Source organism: Taudactylus pleione, unplaced genomic scaffold (genome assembly GCF_031769625.1).
Source record: "Taudactylus pleione unplaced genomic scaffold, aTauple2 ptg000656l, whole genome shotgun sequence".
NCBI classification, from domain to species: Eukaryota; Metazoa; Chordata; class Amphibia; order Anura; family Myobatrachidae; genus Taudactylus; species Taudactylus pleione.
The window spans coordinates 58,288-72,166 of record NW_028285058.1 but is presented as its reverse complement, the minus strand read 5'-3'; the positions used below and the strand labels follow the sequence as shown (position 1 = coordinate 72,166).

General features: G+C 47.6%; 1 protein-coding gene across 5 annotated transcripts in view; it reads right to left on the bottom strand.

The window, feature by feature from the left end:
* HCFC1 (host cell factor C1) overlaps positions 1–2,573 on the bottom strand; it is a 34,287-nt gene extending 31,714 nt beyond the window's left edge. For all 5 annotated transcript variants that reach the window (XM_088455468.1, XM_088455469.1, XM_088455470.1 and 2 more), the window contains exon 1: positions 1,565–2,573. In XM_088455468.1, coding sequence (XP_088311594.1) covers positions 1,565–1,751 — 187 coding nt within the window. In that variant the 5' untranslated portion in view covers positions 1,752–2,573. The remainder of the gene's footprint in view (positions 1–1,564) is intronic.
* Between the last annotated feature and the right edge of the window lie 11,306 nt (positions 2,574–13,879).

Below are 13,879 nucleotides of genomic sequence, written 5' to 3'. Positions count from 1 at the left end.
ATAATATCAAAGATTGTAGAACAGACTAGTAACCACAATAGAAGTGTTCTGCAAAACAAGAAGTGTACACTCCTACAGTACCTAAGTTAGCCCTTTGTGCTGTGTATCACTGCCCTAATACAGCACACACTGACAAGTGAAAATATGAATGTAAACACAGACAGTCATGTCCTAAAACAGCAGAATAAGCAGTGCGATACAGAGGACAGCAGATCCTGCTACACAGGAGGAGGGGGGCAGCTTCAGACACTGCTTTTTGAAACTTGAAATTGGCGCCAGGATTCTCAGCTGGTTAGATGTGACCAACAGCACGAAGGGGACGGCTTATCCTTATTCATCACTCAGTGCTGGAACTATGTGACACCTTATACAGGCAGAGTCAACTGACAGCTTACTGTGTGCAGACACACGCTCACCATCACCTATTGCTCTACCAATTAGATGGGAGATTTACCACGGTGACATGCAATCAGTAGCATGAGAGAAACAGGCTCAATTAACATTTTTTACTATTCAAGGCTTAAAGCCACAAATACCAGGGGCATGAAGAACCAGGCGCAAGCTGTACACTGCGTGATCACCAAGATCAAATATACGCACAATACACAGCGGAGAGCTGAAGACAGGAATACAAGAACTGGAGTGACTGTATATTATCAAATACACTGCACTACGGGGTCAATCCTATTAGCCGCCATGATATCGCGGGTGCGAGTCAACGCAGCAGTGGCCGCACTTTACAGCAGCCCGGATTCGCTTAAAATTGCTTCTTGCAGCCTCATTGGGCTCTGAGCAAAATTCAGCTATTTCGGGATTGGAGTGGGTCGCTACGTGACAGCGTTTTAACGCCATTGCAATGGCAACTTGCACACTTCGCCTGGAATAGGATTGACTCCTATATATTAAATATAGATCTCAATCAGGGCACTCTTTGTATGTCTATAACCCACTCTTGTTTTATTCCCAATTGTAAAGCACAACTGAATTTGCTGGCTCTACACAAGTATTACATTAATAAAAAGGTGTTTGGAAATGGGAAACAAAGTATGCAAATGAAAAAAATAAAAATAAATGAGTATTTTTAAATGGCAAAGTGAATTGTGCAATACACATTATAACACTGTTATACAAAGATGCAAATAGTAACATTATCTTAACTATGTATAGATCTCAATAACAGAGCATGCAGGCTGGCAGGATTACATTATGCTGACCCATAACAATAATAATACGGCATGCAAGTCTGACACCACAGGGGTGTGTGAGCCAGGAGGGCCCAGGGCAGAGACTCTCTCCCTCTCCCCCCTCCTCCCGGGGAACCCGCCATTTTTCTGGCGCACAGTGCCTGGGGTTGCTAGTTCTAGTCCTGTCAGTGATCTCTCAGAGTCCCGATTATCAGGCGGTGTAATAAAGGAAGCAGATGCAAAATAACACAACACACAGCGTGCTGCTGTCACCAGCCCATATGGGGCAGCAGCGGCTGTACCCAGCCAGGCACTGCGCGGAGCGCTGAATGAAGCGCCGGGACCCAGCTCTGTACATACCGGCCCGCGGCGGGACTCACCGGTGTTGTAGACATGTAGCTCGTCCACGATCCCCTCGTTTCCGCCCCCGAACACTACGATCAGTTCCTTGATGGCTACGGCCCGGTGTCCGTGCCGGGGCCTAGGGACAGGGCCCGACCAGCCCACCACTCTCTTCCAGCGGGGCTGCAGGGCGGCGGTTCCCGTCACCGCGGGAGGGGCGGCCATGGCGGCGCTGACAGCTCCTGCACGATCACCGGCTTAGATGTGGAGAAAGTGGGGGGAGAAATCGGCAATCAAGCGCCCGGCTTCGGCGTCTGGGCCCGGGGTGTCGGTGCTGCGGCCGGCCTCTGGCACGAAGTGTGCAATGGGGGTGGATAAAACGAGAAGCCCGGGGCTGCGGCCTTGCAGTAGCCGGCTCTCACTGTGGCGCTGTGGTGTCCATGGGAGCCGCCATTTTAGGACGGCGGCCGGAGAGAAGACAAGCTGGTTCCCGCGCCTGCTGCCGCTTCCTCGGCTCCTCTGGGTCCCCGGCTACGGGTGGAGGCTGCTGTCCCCCTCCTCCTCCGCGGGCAGCCCGCTCCCGTCTCACCCGAGCGGTTTCTCTTCTCTAAATCCGCCCGAGAGCGGCGAAGCTGAGGGAGTCCATGGGAGCCGCCATCTTGAGCCAAACAAACCAATAAAGAGCTGGTAGGAGAACCAAAGATGGCGGCGGGCGAAGCGACAACACACAAGAGAAACCGCCTCCTCCGGGCTGCTGGGAGCAGTGTGGAAATGATGGGAGCTCAGCCCCGGCACCGATAGCACAATGAGCCGCTGTGTATGGAGGATGAGGGCCGAGACTCCACCCCCGCCGCCACCTCTGGGCTCCTGAAACTCGGGGGATTTAAATGAAAATCGGGGAAACGAACGTAAACAAATGACTGCCTGTGCCACACCAGCTCACAAAATGACGGCCACCGTGGTGATCGGTGTGCGAGCGTGGGACGGGGCACCGGAGCCTCTTTTCACGCCTCCCTGGGAGCCGCCATCTTGTCAGCGACCGCCTCCCGTCTTCCTCCTCCGGAGACAATAAGATGGAGGCGGGGACTCAATAGCGCTGCGGCCACGGGAGGGTGCCTCAGTGTCAGTACTGCACTGCTACCGCCAGCCCGGGCACAGCCGGCAGCCATGACAAAATGGCAGCCATAGTACACACACAGTGGATGATGATCATAGTACATCACAACCATATACACTACAAGGCTACAGAGTATTAATAATAGAATTAAAATAAGGAAGAGACGCCCATGCAAACTAACCCAATCCTCTTCCCTAGGACAGCCGGTGACTCCCAGCTGTTGTGGAACAACAATTCCCAGCATAGCATGACAGGGTGTGCTGGGACCTGTTGTTCTACAACAGCTGAAGAACCACTGATGATATAGCCAGTGCTCAGGTCAATAAATGTAGCCACAGTAATAGTAAAGATAGATATGAGATAGATAGGATATGGATAGATGAGATATATAGATATTAGATAGCATATAGATAGGGGATATAGATAGTATATAGTTATAGATAGATATACACACATATGTTTTCAGAGACAAACATGCTGGTGGCTCTTTATTATCAGTAGGGAAGTGGTCAATGTGCTGGGACAGTCCCGTGTATGTGACATGATATATGACCACATGTATGTACTGTCAGCAGCAGGGACACACGGAACACGGGGGACTGGTTGGTGTAGGAGGCAGGTTGGCAGGGAGACGCTGAGGAAGCTTTCCTGTCCCTGGAAGCCGCCATGTTTTCACGTCGCCTCCACGTCTGGAACACAAACATTACATCAGGTGTGGGATGAGGGGGAGGGCTGTGGCGCCTCCATACTATAAGTGACTAGGGGATCTGGTGCTGCTGGCGGCTCTCACGCTTTGCAGCCACCGGCCACCATGGTATCACAGACAGGCTAATTAGCTATCTGCTCATTCACTCGTCTACTGTGTACAATGGCTTTATATTTATACACGATTTCACTGACAGGGTCTGCAAGACGCCATCTTGTTGACCACTCCTCCCTCCGATTAGGAAGAGGCAGACACAGTAATGGCGGCGGCTTCTTCCTGCGAGTCCGGATGTGGGGCGGAGTGCAAAAGAAAAAAGAACAAATGGAGACCACGAATTCACGTTTCTTTTTTTATTGTACGGCGAACACAGTCCCATTCTCTGTGCCCCAGTCACACGGTGCGCCCAGGCCAGGTAGATTGGCGCGGCATCTCTTCCTTCCCAGTAACTGTCATGGCGCCTCCTCTGCAGGCGCGGCCGCCATCTTACCCTCCGTTCCTAGCAACGGTTGCCAAGGCCTTGTGGCACGAGGTAGAGGACGTCGCCATTTTGGAATGTGTCTAACCCACCTCCATCTCTCCTGTGCAGGCGGGAAACATGGCGGCTCATTAACATAAAGGATGGCAGACTGGAATAGGGCGTTGTTTTTAGCGAGTGTTGTGCACAAACGTCTGGTGTGAGATGCAGATATGTGCCCATGCAATGTGGTGTCAGTATAATCTGACATTAGCGAATTTCACCTTATGCTATATATTTTGTCAATTTTAAATTCTTTGAAAGAACCCCCCCCCCCTAAAACAACAGAATTTAAAGGAATGACACCTTTCTCACTGGAGTACCTATTGTCTTACATTTGAGTACTTAACTAAAAATGAAATAATGACCCCGCACTGTATTCAATTAGTTTCGCACCCGCTATACTTTTTCGCGTGCCGCACTTTTCGCAGACTCCGCGTGTTTTAGCTGCAGAAACTTATCAGGCATGCCCTCGCTAATCGCCGTATTCAATTCCAAAGGCTGTGAAAACACATCCCAGCGATACTCAAACAGGCGAAAAGTGCTGTCAAAAATGGAGAACAGCCTGACAACCCCCCAAAAGATGCACTAACATTGGGGATGGTATAGATGTCCCCGATTTGCCCCCTGGAGCTATTTGGGGTACTTAAGTGCTTTCAATTGCCTCTATATGGCACAAGTGAGAATAGCATTAAGCAGTTAAAAAAAAAAAAATAAGTAGTCCTGTCAAATTTGGGGTACTTGAAAATGGGTGTAAGAATGGTTCAAAATCGTTTAAGTGAAGTTTTAATTGCCGCCAAAAACGCACCTCCAGCAAGCACCTGCAAACAAAAAAAACACCTTCCCCATACTTGCATGCCCCCCAAAAGTCTACTTTGCTACTTTATATGTCTGTACCCCCACTTTGTACATTTTCTCCCCCATTTTCAAAGTAATTTTTTGGGGTGTTTTTTAGTTGTTTTTTTTTACGCAGTTATCCTTGGGGGGCTGTCCCAAGGGTGCAGAGTGGTTTCCGCACCTTTGCACCCCAAAACCGCAATTCTGCACTTTTTTCCGCCTGCTATTCATAGGCGAAACTTTTTCGCCTATTACATTGTATTGACTTGCCGTGTACGCGAAAAAGCTGATGGAATTGAATATGGAGATTGTGAAAAGTCGAAATCGGCGATACTTTTTTGCGGATTCTTACTTTTTGCCGGCAATTGATACGGGCCCAAGTTTAATAGGCATGAGGGGGGTACAATTACAAAATGCCATATCATTAGATACAACAGCAAATATGTGTCTCATTCGGACATTAAAGTTGTTCTCTGTGTTTTTAGTTAAAATGAATAAATAAAAATGAGCAAATAATTTAAAAAGTCAATGAAGGTTATTTATGAAAGTGCCAGTCCACAGGTCCTACATGCCCGTTTTTATGCCTCAGAGATTTCTCATGCCCTTTTATATGGCATCAATGCCCCCCTTGCCATAAGAGACCTCTCACGCTCCTTTATATGCCACATACCAGAACCCCCTCATGCCCCTTTATATGTCATTAATGCCAGAGCCTTATGCTTTTTAAAAAAAAAAAATTAGCCCCTTTAGTATAATCCCCTTTATAGTATTATGTAATATTCAGTGTCAGTATACAGTATATACCTTCAGACGTGGACACATTTGTCTTGGTACCCTTCCATGAAAAAAATAATAACCAATTTTGTTCTCTGAAGTAGCGTGATACTGACAAAAGTAATTGGTATCCATCATTGTTTATACAATATTTAATAGAAATCAGACTTTGCATTTGATTTTGAAATCAATAAAATATAAGTCAGAGGTTCCGAAACTCGGCCCTCAAGGCACCGTAAAGCTGGCCACAGACATAGCGATGTGTTCACGATGAGCCGATGTGTACGATTTCCCTTGAAACTCTCCCCGGCTGCTCTGCACACGATTTGGTGTCCAATCTTCAAACGATCTTTCCTGCATCCAGACTGTCACAGTGCATCGTGTCCTAGATTGTCAGATCTGCCCTACTGCACGGCAGATATGACGATGCGATGTGCGACCAATGGGGACGTGCATCGTGAGCGGGACTCACGATTTACTCTCAATTTGGCCATATTTTACACGTTCTGTCGTTCCAATGTGACGGAATCGGCCAGATCGGGTAAAATATCGCTATGTGTGTGGCCAGCATAACAGTCCAGGTTTTAAGCAGGGTTGCCGACAATCTGGCTGCCCCTTCCAGGAGGGGGTAGCCAGATCGGCATCGCAGGTGGGTGTGGTCGGCATTGAGGGGCAGAGGGGTCGTGGCCACATGATCGTGTCATTTCTGAGATTACCGACATTGTGAAGCAGGGGGTGTGGCCTAAATGGCGCAATTCAGCGTCAATTGCCTAGCGTCCAGACTCTGAACAGTTCTCGAAATTTCTGGACCGTCCAGAGAAATCCCGGATGGGTGTTAACCTTCGGTGCGATATATGATGAATTACTGCAGATATTTACCATGCTGGGGCTGCTCTGGGAACCCCAGTGAAAAACCTCCATTTGGCAATTATGTTTTTTACCACTTTTACTGGCAGCCTAATGCTGCATGTACGGCTAATGGTGCATGTGACTAGTGCCATGTGTCAGAGATTCATCAAACCTTCTCTAGTGGCACTGAATCCCAGGGTAGAGGCTAGCAAATCCATTCTGGTTTTGATTTTTCACCGCATGATGAATAGAGGTGTGTGAGAACAGTGGTAAGCGCAGGTAAATAGGTTACTAAACTGCACAAAGGGCCTGATTAATCACGGATCGCAATTGCAACAGTTTACACAGATCGACCGATGGTGCGTACTGCGCATGTACCACAGTGTGCAGGGAGGTATTGCAATCTCACTGCGATCACATATGCAGATACAAAGCCATCGCAGAGTGAGTGACGGGACGTCAAGGTTTGGTGGTGCTGAACGCCTTTTTATAGGCGTGCATAAATTAGCCATTGCGGCGACATTCGCAGCTTGAGTACTCACTGCGTGCGACGAGAGTTTAAATTTCGGAGACAGGTCAGACCTGCTGTAATTCTGCGCGAGGGACTGATGTTACCGATGTATACACAGGCGAGGTATTACGGATGTGAGAAGGCGGTAGTGGGCGTCTCTATGCTGGCTGAGCAGTTGCAAACATTAGCATATTTTCGCAACAGAACTGCGCGTGCGTAATCACAGCTGCGATAGCAGTAGCAATCCGTAATAAATCAGGCCCAAAGTCCTTTGTGCAGTTTATGGACCTAAACCAAACGAAAACTTTCTCCTGAGTTTTGGTTGAGTGTAGGGATATAAATCCCTTTATTTTTAAGCGTCCTTAGACGTGGAAGAGATGAAGATTTGGCCTACTCTTTCAGCGTAACACCTTTCTAAAAATGTAAATAAACTTGAATTGAAAGAAGGGAGCATAGTTGCATACTCGTCCTGAAAATGTATGAAAGACTTCTTGAATATTGGGAGACAGCCTGGACTCCCAGGAAGGCAGGATAATCTCTCACATCCCCTCTATGTGCCTTTTGCAGCATCCAGTCCTTATCAAGTTCGACAGCGGCTGTGCCGTGGCTCCCTTCTCGATGTGGGTTTCCTCCTCGCAGAGTCTGATGCTGGTGCTGTCCCCCACTCTGTGGGGATGGGAGCGCAGCACTGTGTTGAATTTAAATCTGTGGTCACATGACCCCTGATGTCAGAAGGCAGCATTTTCAAATGGGATTCCCTACATAATCGTCACTGTGATTGTTACATGCTTCCAAAGTGTTCCAGCTCCAGCTCTCTAGTGTGCTATCACAGTATTATCCTCCTGTGTATGACCCCTGACTTGATCATGACTCCTTTCCTGCAAAATCCCTGTTGCCTAACCAAGATTCACGACATTTCTCTTATTTGCTCGCACCAGCCTATCTTATTAGGAACTAGTGACAGGCACAACAAAGTCCAAACATCATAGGAGTTGTCCCTGGAAAAAACTACTGGTGCACTAGACTCTGTGCCTCTGCTCTGCTCCTGGTAGGCTAATACTAGCTGTTAGATTCAAGTATCCAGAATTCCAGCTGAATTATGACAATGCACTCTTGCCAAACAAAGTATTCTGCTGGAGATCCATCTCACAAGGTGTATGCAGCACCTATCAGCCTGAGTGAAAAAGTAAAAAAGTGATTAAGCTTAATGTGCCCATCTACTAGACGATTAAGTTGAACGATAACGATCGTTCAATCGTTCGTAAATCGTTTGCAAAGATGTTTAAAACGACCAGCGATGCGCGTGCCCGCTGGTCGTTTAGACATCTATCATCGTGCAAACATGCTGGTAAACCTGACGATAACGTCAGGTTGAGCATGTTTGCAGATGATTGATGAGCCTGCACTGAACGACTGCTCGTTCAGTGCAGGCTCATCACAGACTGACAAACAACTGCACGATTACAATGTCGTAATTGTGCAGTCGTTTTCATGTCTGCTAGTGAATGGGCACCTTTAGATTACGCATTGTTTGCAGACACTTTTACAGTATATCAATGCTCTTCCTGCTCCTGATGCAGATTCAGTCAGTAATCCGAATCCTGGAAACCCAACTCCAGTCTTGGGAAACTTCATTACATATACCTTCATCCCTAAAGTTTGACGGTGATCCTAAAGCATTGTTCTATTGATTGGTATCTTTTGCTTCCTGCGTGCAGCACTGATAACTCCACCGAGCTATCTTAGTGACTCATGCCTCTAGCACTGTCAATCATTCTATTGTCTGGTGTCCCGGTGCCTCATGCCTCCAGCACTGTGAGCCAGTTTGTCTTCATGTATTCTGTGACTTGTGTCTTTAGTGCTGTCAGCTGTACCACCCTCTTGTATCCCAGAGCCTCATGCCTTAGTATGACTGTTATTCTCAACCTCTGTCCCTACAGCACTCCTGTCTCTTCATTAATAACCCTTTCCTGCCGGTAATGTTTGGTGCTCACTCGGGGGCGCTATGACCTGCATGGCATCTCTTGCTAAGTCAATACCTCTTTGCGAGGCTCCCTGGTGAAGACCAACACCTTGTTAGAGTCAGCAGTCAGTGGCGTCCAACTATCAGTGCCTGTATCAGATCCATTATTTTCATATTTCATACACCTTTATTACACCTCTTTGTATTTTTTAGAAACTATTATTTTACATTAAATTGCTGAGCACCTCTTATTTACCCTTATGTCTGAGGAACACATACAGCACAGGATGCATGACACATTGCATTTTTAATGCAATGCATCCCACCACTCATCACAAGCATAACGGCATTTACTAACACTGTATGCTTGAAGAAAATCACACAGGACAGCTCTCCTGGTAAGACACGCCGCGGAGGGTGCTGGGAGGGATCCGATTGGATCCCTCTCAGGGGGAAGTGTGAATAGAAACCCATAGGCTTCTATTAGGAAACGCCTTCTAAAGATGGCATTGGCCACCGCATCCAAGCTCTGGAATGTATCACATTCCGGAGCTTTGTAGCGCCCAAACCTCCGAAAACATAATTTTTGGAAGTTTGACTGCAAAATAGGCTTCAATGCATCGTGCCCACAATAGTTTTGCTAGATAGCAGCTAAGGGAACATTAGGCAGTCTTTCTGTCAACATTGCTGATCCGCGTGCTGCATCCAAAGATGCAGCGTCTGATCACCATCAGTCGCCATGGCCGCATTCATCGTTCCATTTTCGTGAATGGTCCCTATCGCCAGCCATACCCCATCCTCAGCCTGTCAATCAGTCTGCGGCGTCCAGGGCACTGCGACCGGGATCACAGTGGCATCACAGCTCATGTGCACTGTACTCCCTCCTCACTAACAAGGGTGTAATAGGGCAGGATTGAGAGTGCCATAGAAAAAGAGCAATGGAGAAGTCCTGCAGCCGTACACAGTGTAAAATCACAAGTCACCGGTGGGGGTCTGGGAGAATATCGGTAAGAATAAATATAGATGGGAAGCTAGAAACCAAGAAGATGCTTCAGTTTATTTGGAGAGTGCAGAGTACAGATAAACTATCTTGTTCAGGACTCTGGGCCTGATTCAGAACCGGTCGCAAGCGCTGAGCGCTCGCAACCGGGTCAATGGTGGCCCAGAGCGCATGTCAGTGGGAGAGCTTTTGGCTCTGTTTGAGCCGAAAGCTCTCTGGGGCTTGCGGCCACGAGACCCTACCACAAGGGTCTCGTCGCAAGCCTGATGGTCGCGATGGTCTTGACCATCTTCCTGGCCGCTCGCTATAGCTGTGGGTGGTCACCCACAGCTATGCGAGCGGCCAGGAGGCCGTTCTAAAAAAAAAAAAAAGACCGGCCCTGATTCAGAGCGAGCGCTCTGTCAGAGCGTCCGGCTCTGAATCAGGGCCTCTGTCAAGTGGTGGATTAGGATATTACATTTATTTTCTAATTATAGGGCTGCTAAATCAATTCGTATTATATCATCATATGAGTTAGAGTGAAAACAATGGCAATTGGTCTGCATAGTTTTATTTGGATTGAATCCACCCAGGATTGCACTTTGGTGTCAGCAGGACTGCCAGCAGGGGTGGGGGGTGGGGAGCGACAAGGGTTCATCTGTAATGGTGCATACACACAGGTAGATTTTCAGGACGATATAAACGATAACGATATAGTTTATCGTTCCATCATTTATATCGTCCTGTTTACGGGCCCCTTCAACGACCAAACGATGGTCGATGTGCGGGCACGGATGATCGATATCGACCATCGTTCGTGCATGCAGGCTAATCTGGTTGATATCAACCATGTTAGCCTGTTTACTATAGGGACCCAGTAGTGGGTGTTTGGGGCATGTGCTGGATGTTCGATATTGAACACCCAGCACATGCAAGACGATCAGATAACGATCGTTATCGTTATCTGATAGTCTTTAAAGTCTGAGCGTGTTTACCCTCCATCAGGAGCCTGGACAGACAGGGCCGTAAACTCCTTCTGATTTATATAGTCCTCCTGTAAATCAGAAGCCGTGTGCGGCCAGGAAAGCCAGTGCTGGGACATCCAGATAAGATGGAGATACATGCCCTGCTTCCCATGCTGTGATCCCGGCTCGGGTGAGGTCAGGTATTCACTGCACTAATTAAATAAATATGTGTACTTACTGTATTTGTTTTATGTCATTTTTACTGACACAATTTCTATTTAAGCGCTTGCACTGTAAGTACTATTGTACTTTAAATTTTGTTTCATTTATGACCAGCATCTTAAATTATTAGTGCAGAATGTCTTGGTAGACCTCCAACATGAAGAAGCGAGTCGCCCTTGTTGACCAAAAATGTAGCCCCCCTTGGTCTAGACCAGTGATGGGCATTTGAGACACTCATAGGAACGCCTGCGGCACACCAAGGCTCACAGCTCGATCCTGCTTTACTTCTCAGCCCTTTTTCTGCATTAAGCCTTGTCAGACCCAGTCTTTATTATATTACATGATCTTATTATTACTGAATAAGAGCTGGGGCACAGGTGAACGTCAGCAGGTCATGAAAGAGAGAATAGCTGAGCTTTGCCTGAAGCAGCCAACTTCTGCATCACAAGACCTTCACTGAATAACACAGATATGTTGCGCAGTGCCAGCAGAACATCTGACATCAGAGGAGAAAGGACCTACTGTCTGTAACACATGACCAGGTGACCTCCCTCCTTCCTGAATGGAAAAGACCTGTGTGATTCCTGCTGACAGTACTTCATTAAAGCAGGTAAGGTACAGTATGTTTAGGCTGGCCCTGTAATACAGCAGTTCTGCAAAGTTGTCTATTTTTGGTTTCAAGTACTTGTGTGCACAGACATTCTCTATGATGGGGCACATTATAAAACAACATGCATTGGACTTTTTTATCCCTCTAAACGTAAACATTTGCTTGAATTGACTTTTCCTTTTAATTGGTGAAATTCTCAAATTAAATACCTAGGGATTATGCCCCCAAAACGATTGATGGTTTAAATGAGAGGCTAACTATCCTCTCTTCTTATCTTGCATTACGTCTGTCTTCCTGTCAGCATTGCTGACCCGCGTGCTGCATCCAAAAATGAATGAACTCTGGGCCTGATTCAGACCCGCTCGCGAGCACTGAGTGCTCGCAAGCGGGTCGATGTTGCCCAAATGCGCATGCCCTGGGGATGGAACAGCCCTCCTCCCGGCTCCTGCACTGTGGTGAGAGATGTCATGACAGCTACTGTGCAAAGAGCCGTGGGACCTATACAGCTGCTTGGGGCGTTCTGAGGATGCTCCTGGCAGTTCCATGGGTACCAGAGGATGGCGGTCCTGCCCGCTTCCTGAGGCGTGACTTATGTGTTCAGGGGGCAGGGGGTGGCATCAGCGTCAGTACAGGGTTCATAACGATGTGTGTTCACTTGATTTGATGTTACATTTTACTTATTGTAGTCTTCTACGATCCTGTTTATGTTTGTTAACTTATAACCTATCGTGTTATTTACAGTGTATATCAATAAACATACTTCAAAAAAGTAAACACCAACAACAATATGCAACACAGGATGGCGGATGGGAACCTCCCTGCAGTACTGTGTTGTGCCTGGTCCAGTCTTAAGCCGCGTATCCACTAGCAAATAGTGGAACAACAGTACGATTACAACATCATAACCGTACAGTCGTTCCTCATCCCCTGTAGTGCCTACACTGAATGATATGTTGTTCAGTGCAGGCAGGGTGCCTCATCCCTGAACATGGCCAATCTGTCGTTATCGGCAGATAGACCATCATGTTCAGGCGATGAGTGATGTCGGTAACGACCAGCGGGATCGAGCATCGCTAGTCGTTTTCTACAAACTGCCCGATTTATGCACGATTAATGATTATGATGTCGTAATCGTTCAATCACTCATTTATATCTGCAAGTGGATACGAGGATTTACACCTAACTTTCAATAGCTGTTGGAAAATCACCCTGATGTCACACAGTTTGTCAAATTTGTTGTAGATTGTAACACTAAGGCCCTGATTCAGAGCCGCTCGTAAGCGGCCGCTCGTTCGTTACGAGCGATGTTTGCCCAACTGCGCATGCGTACGGATCGTAATACGCATGTGTGAACCAGTCAGTGCGGCCGAAAATCGTTTGTTCACTAAATAGCGAATGCCTGCTATTTTGAGTGACAGGAGGAGGCGTATGTGGGTGGTAACAGGGGAAGTTGCTTGAAAACGGGGAGTGGAGATCCGAACGCAGGCATGCTTAAAGGTCAAAACGGGCGTTTTATGGGTGTGCATAATTAATACAGCAGCGTCATTGACCACGTCACTGGGTTATTTTATAGTCAGAACTGCTCGCAAGATTGTGGTAGGAAAAACCAACCACAAGAATAGCGAGCAGTTCATACGCTGGTCGATGTACTCGATTAATCTAATAAATAGCGGACATGATGTAGGATGCGAGCGGCCAGGGGGTGTAATTATCCAAAAAACTACCGCAAGTTTTGTTCGCTCGTTCAGACCTAGAGGCGTGAACAGACTGCAAAGAGCGAACGGTTCATTTGAATAGCCACCCCTATTTTCTGAACGAACGACCGCAAATAGCGTCCGGCTCTGAATGAGGTCCTAAGTTCTGTTAAAATGACTCCTGGTTAGGACACATAGTTATCATTCTTTACTGACATAATTTGTTTCAACTTAGGGCCCAAGTCAGTGATTTACTCAAACGCGGTGGTTTACGTACAAAAAGCGAGCGCTCGCTCTGAATTAGGGCGGGCGCGTTTTTTTTTAGTTGAGGCCTCCTGGCCGCTCGCATAGCTGTGGGTGACCACCCACAGCTATTGCGAGTGGCCAGGATGATGGTCACGATGGTCAAGACCATCGCGACCATCGGGCTTGCGATGAGACCCTTGTGGTAGGGTCTTGTGGCCGCAAGCCCCAGAGAGCTTCTGGCTCTAATAAAGCCGGAAAGCTCTCCCACTGACATCACTGGTGATGTCAGTGGGGCCGCTCACAAACGGCAGGCGTTCGCTTGGGAATGCCTCCGTTTGTGAAGCCACCCCCCGGCCACGCCTGCCA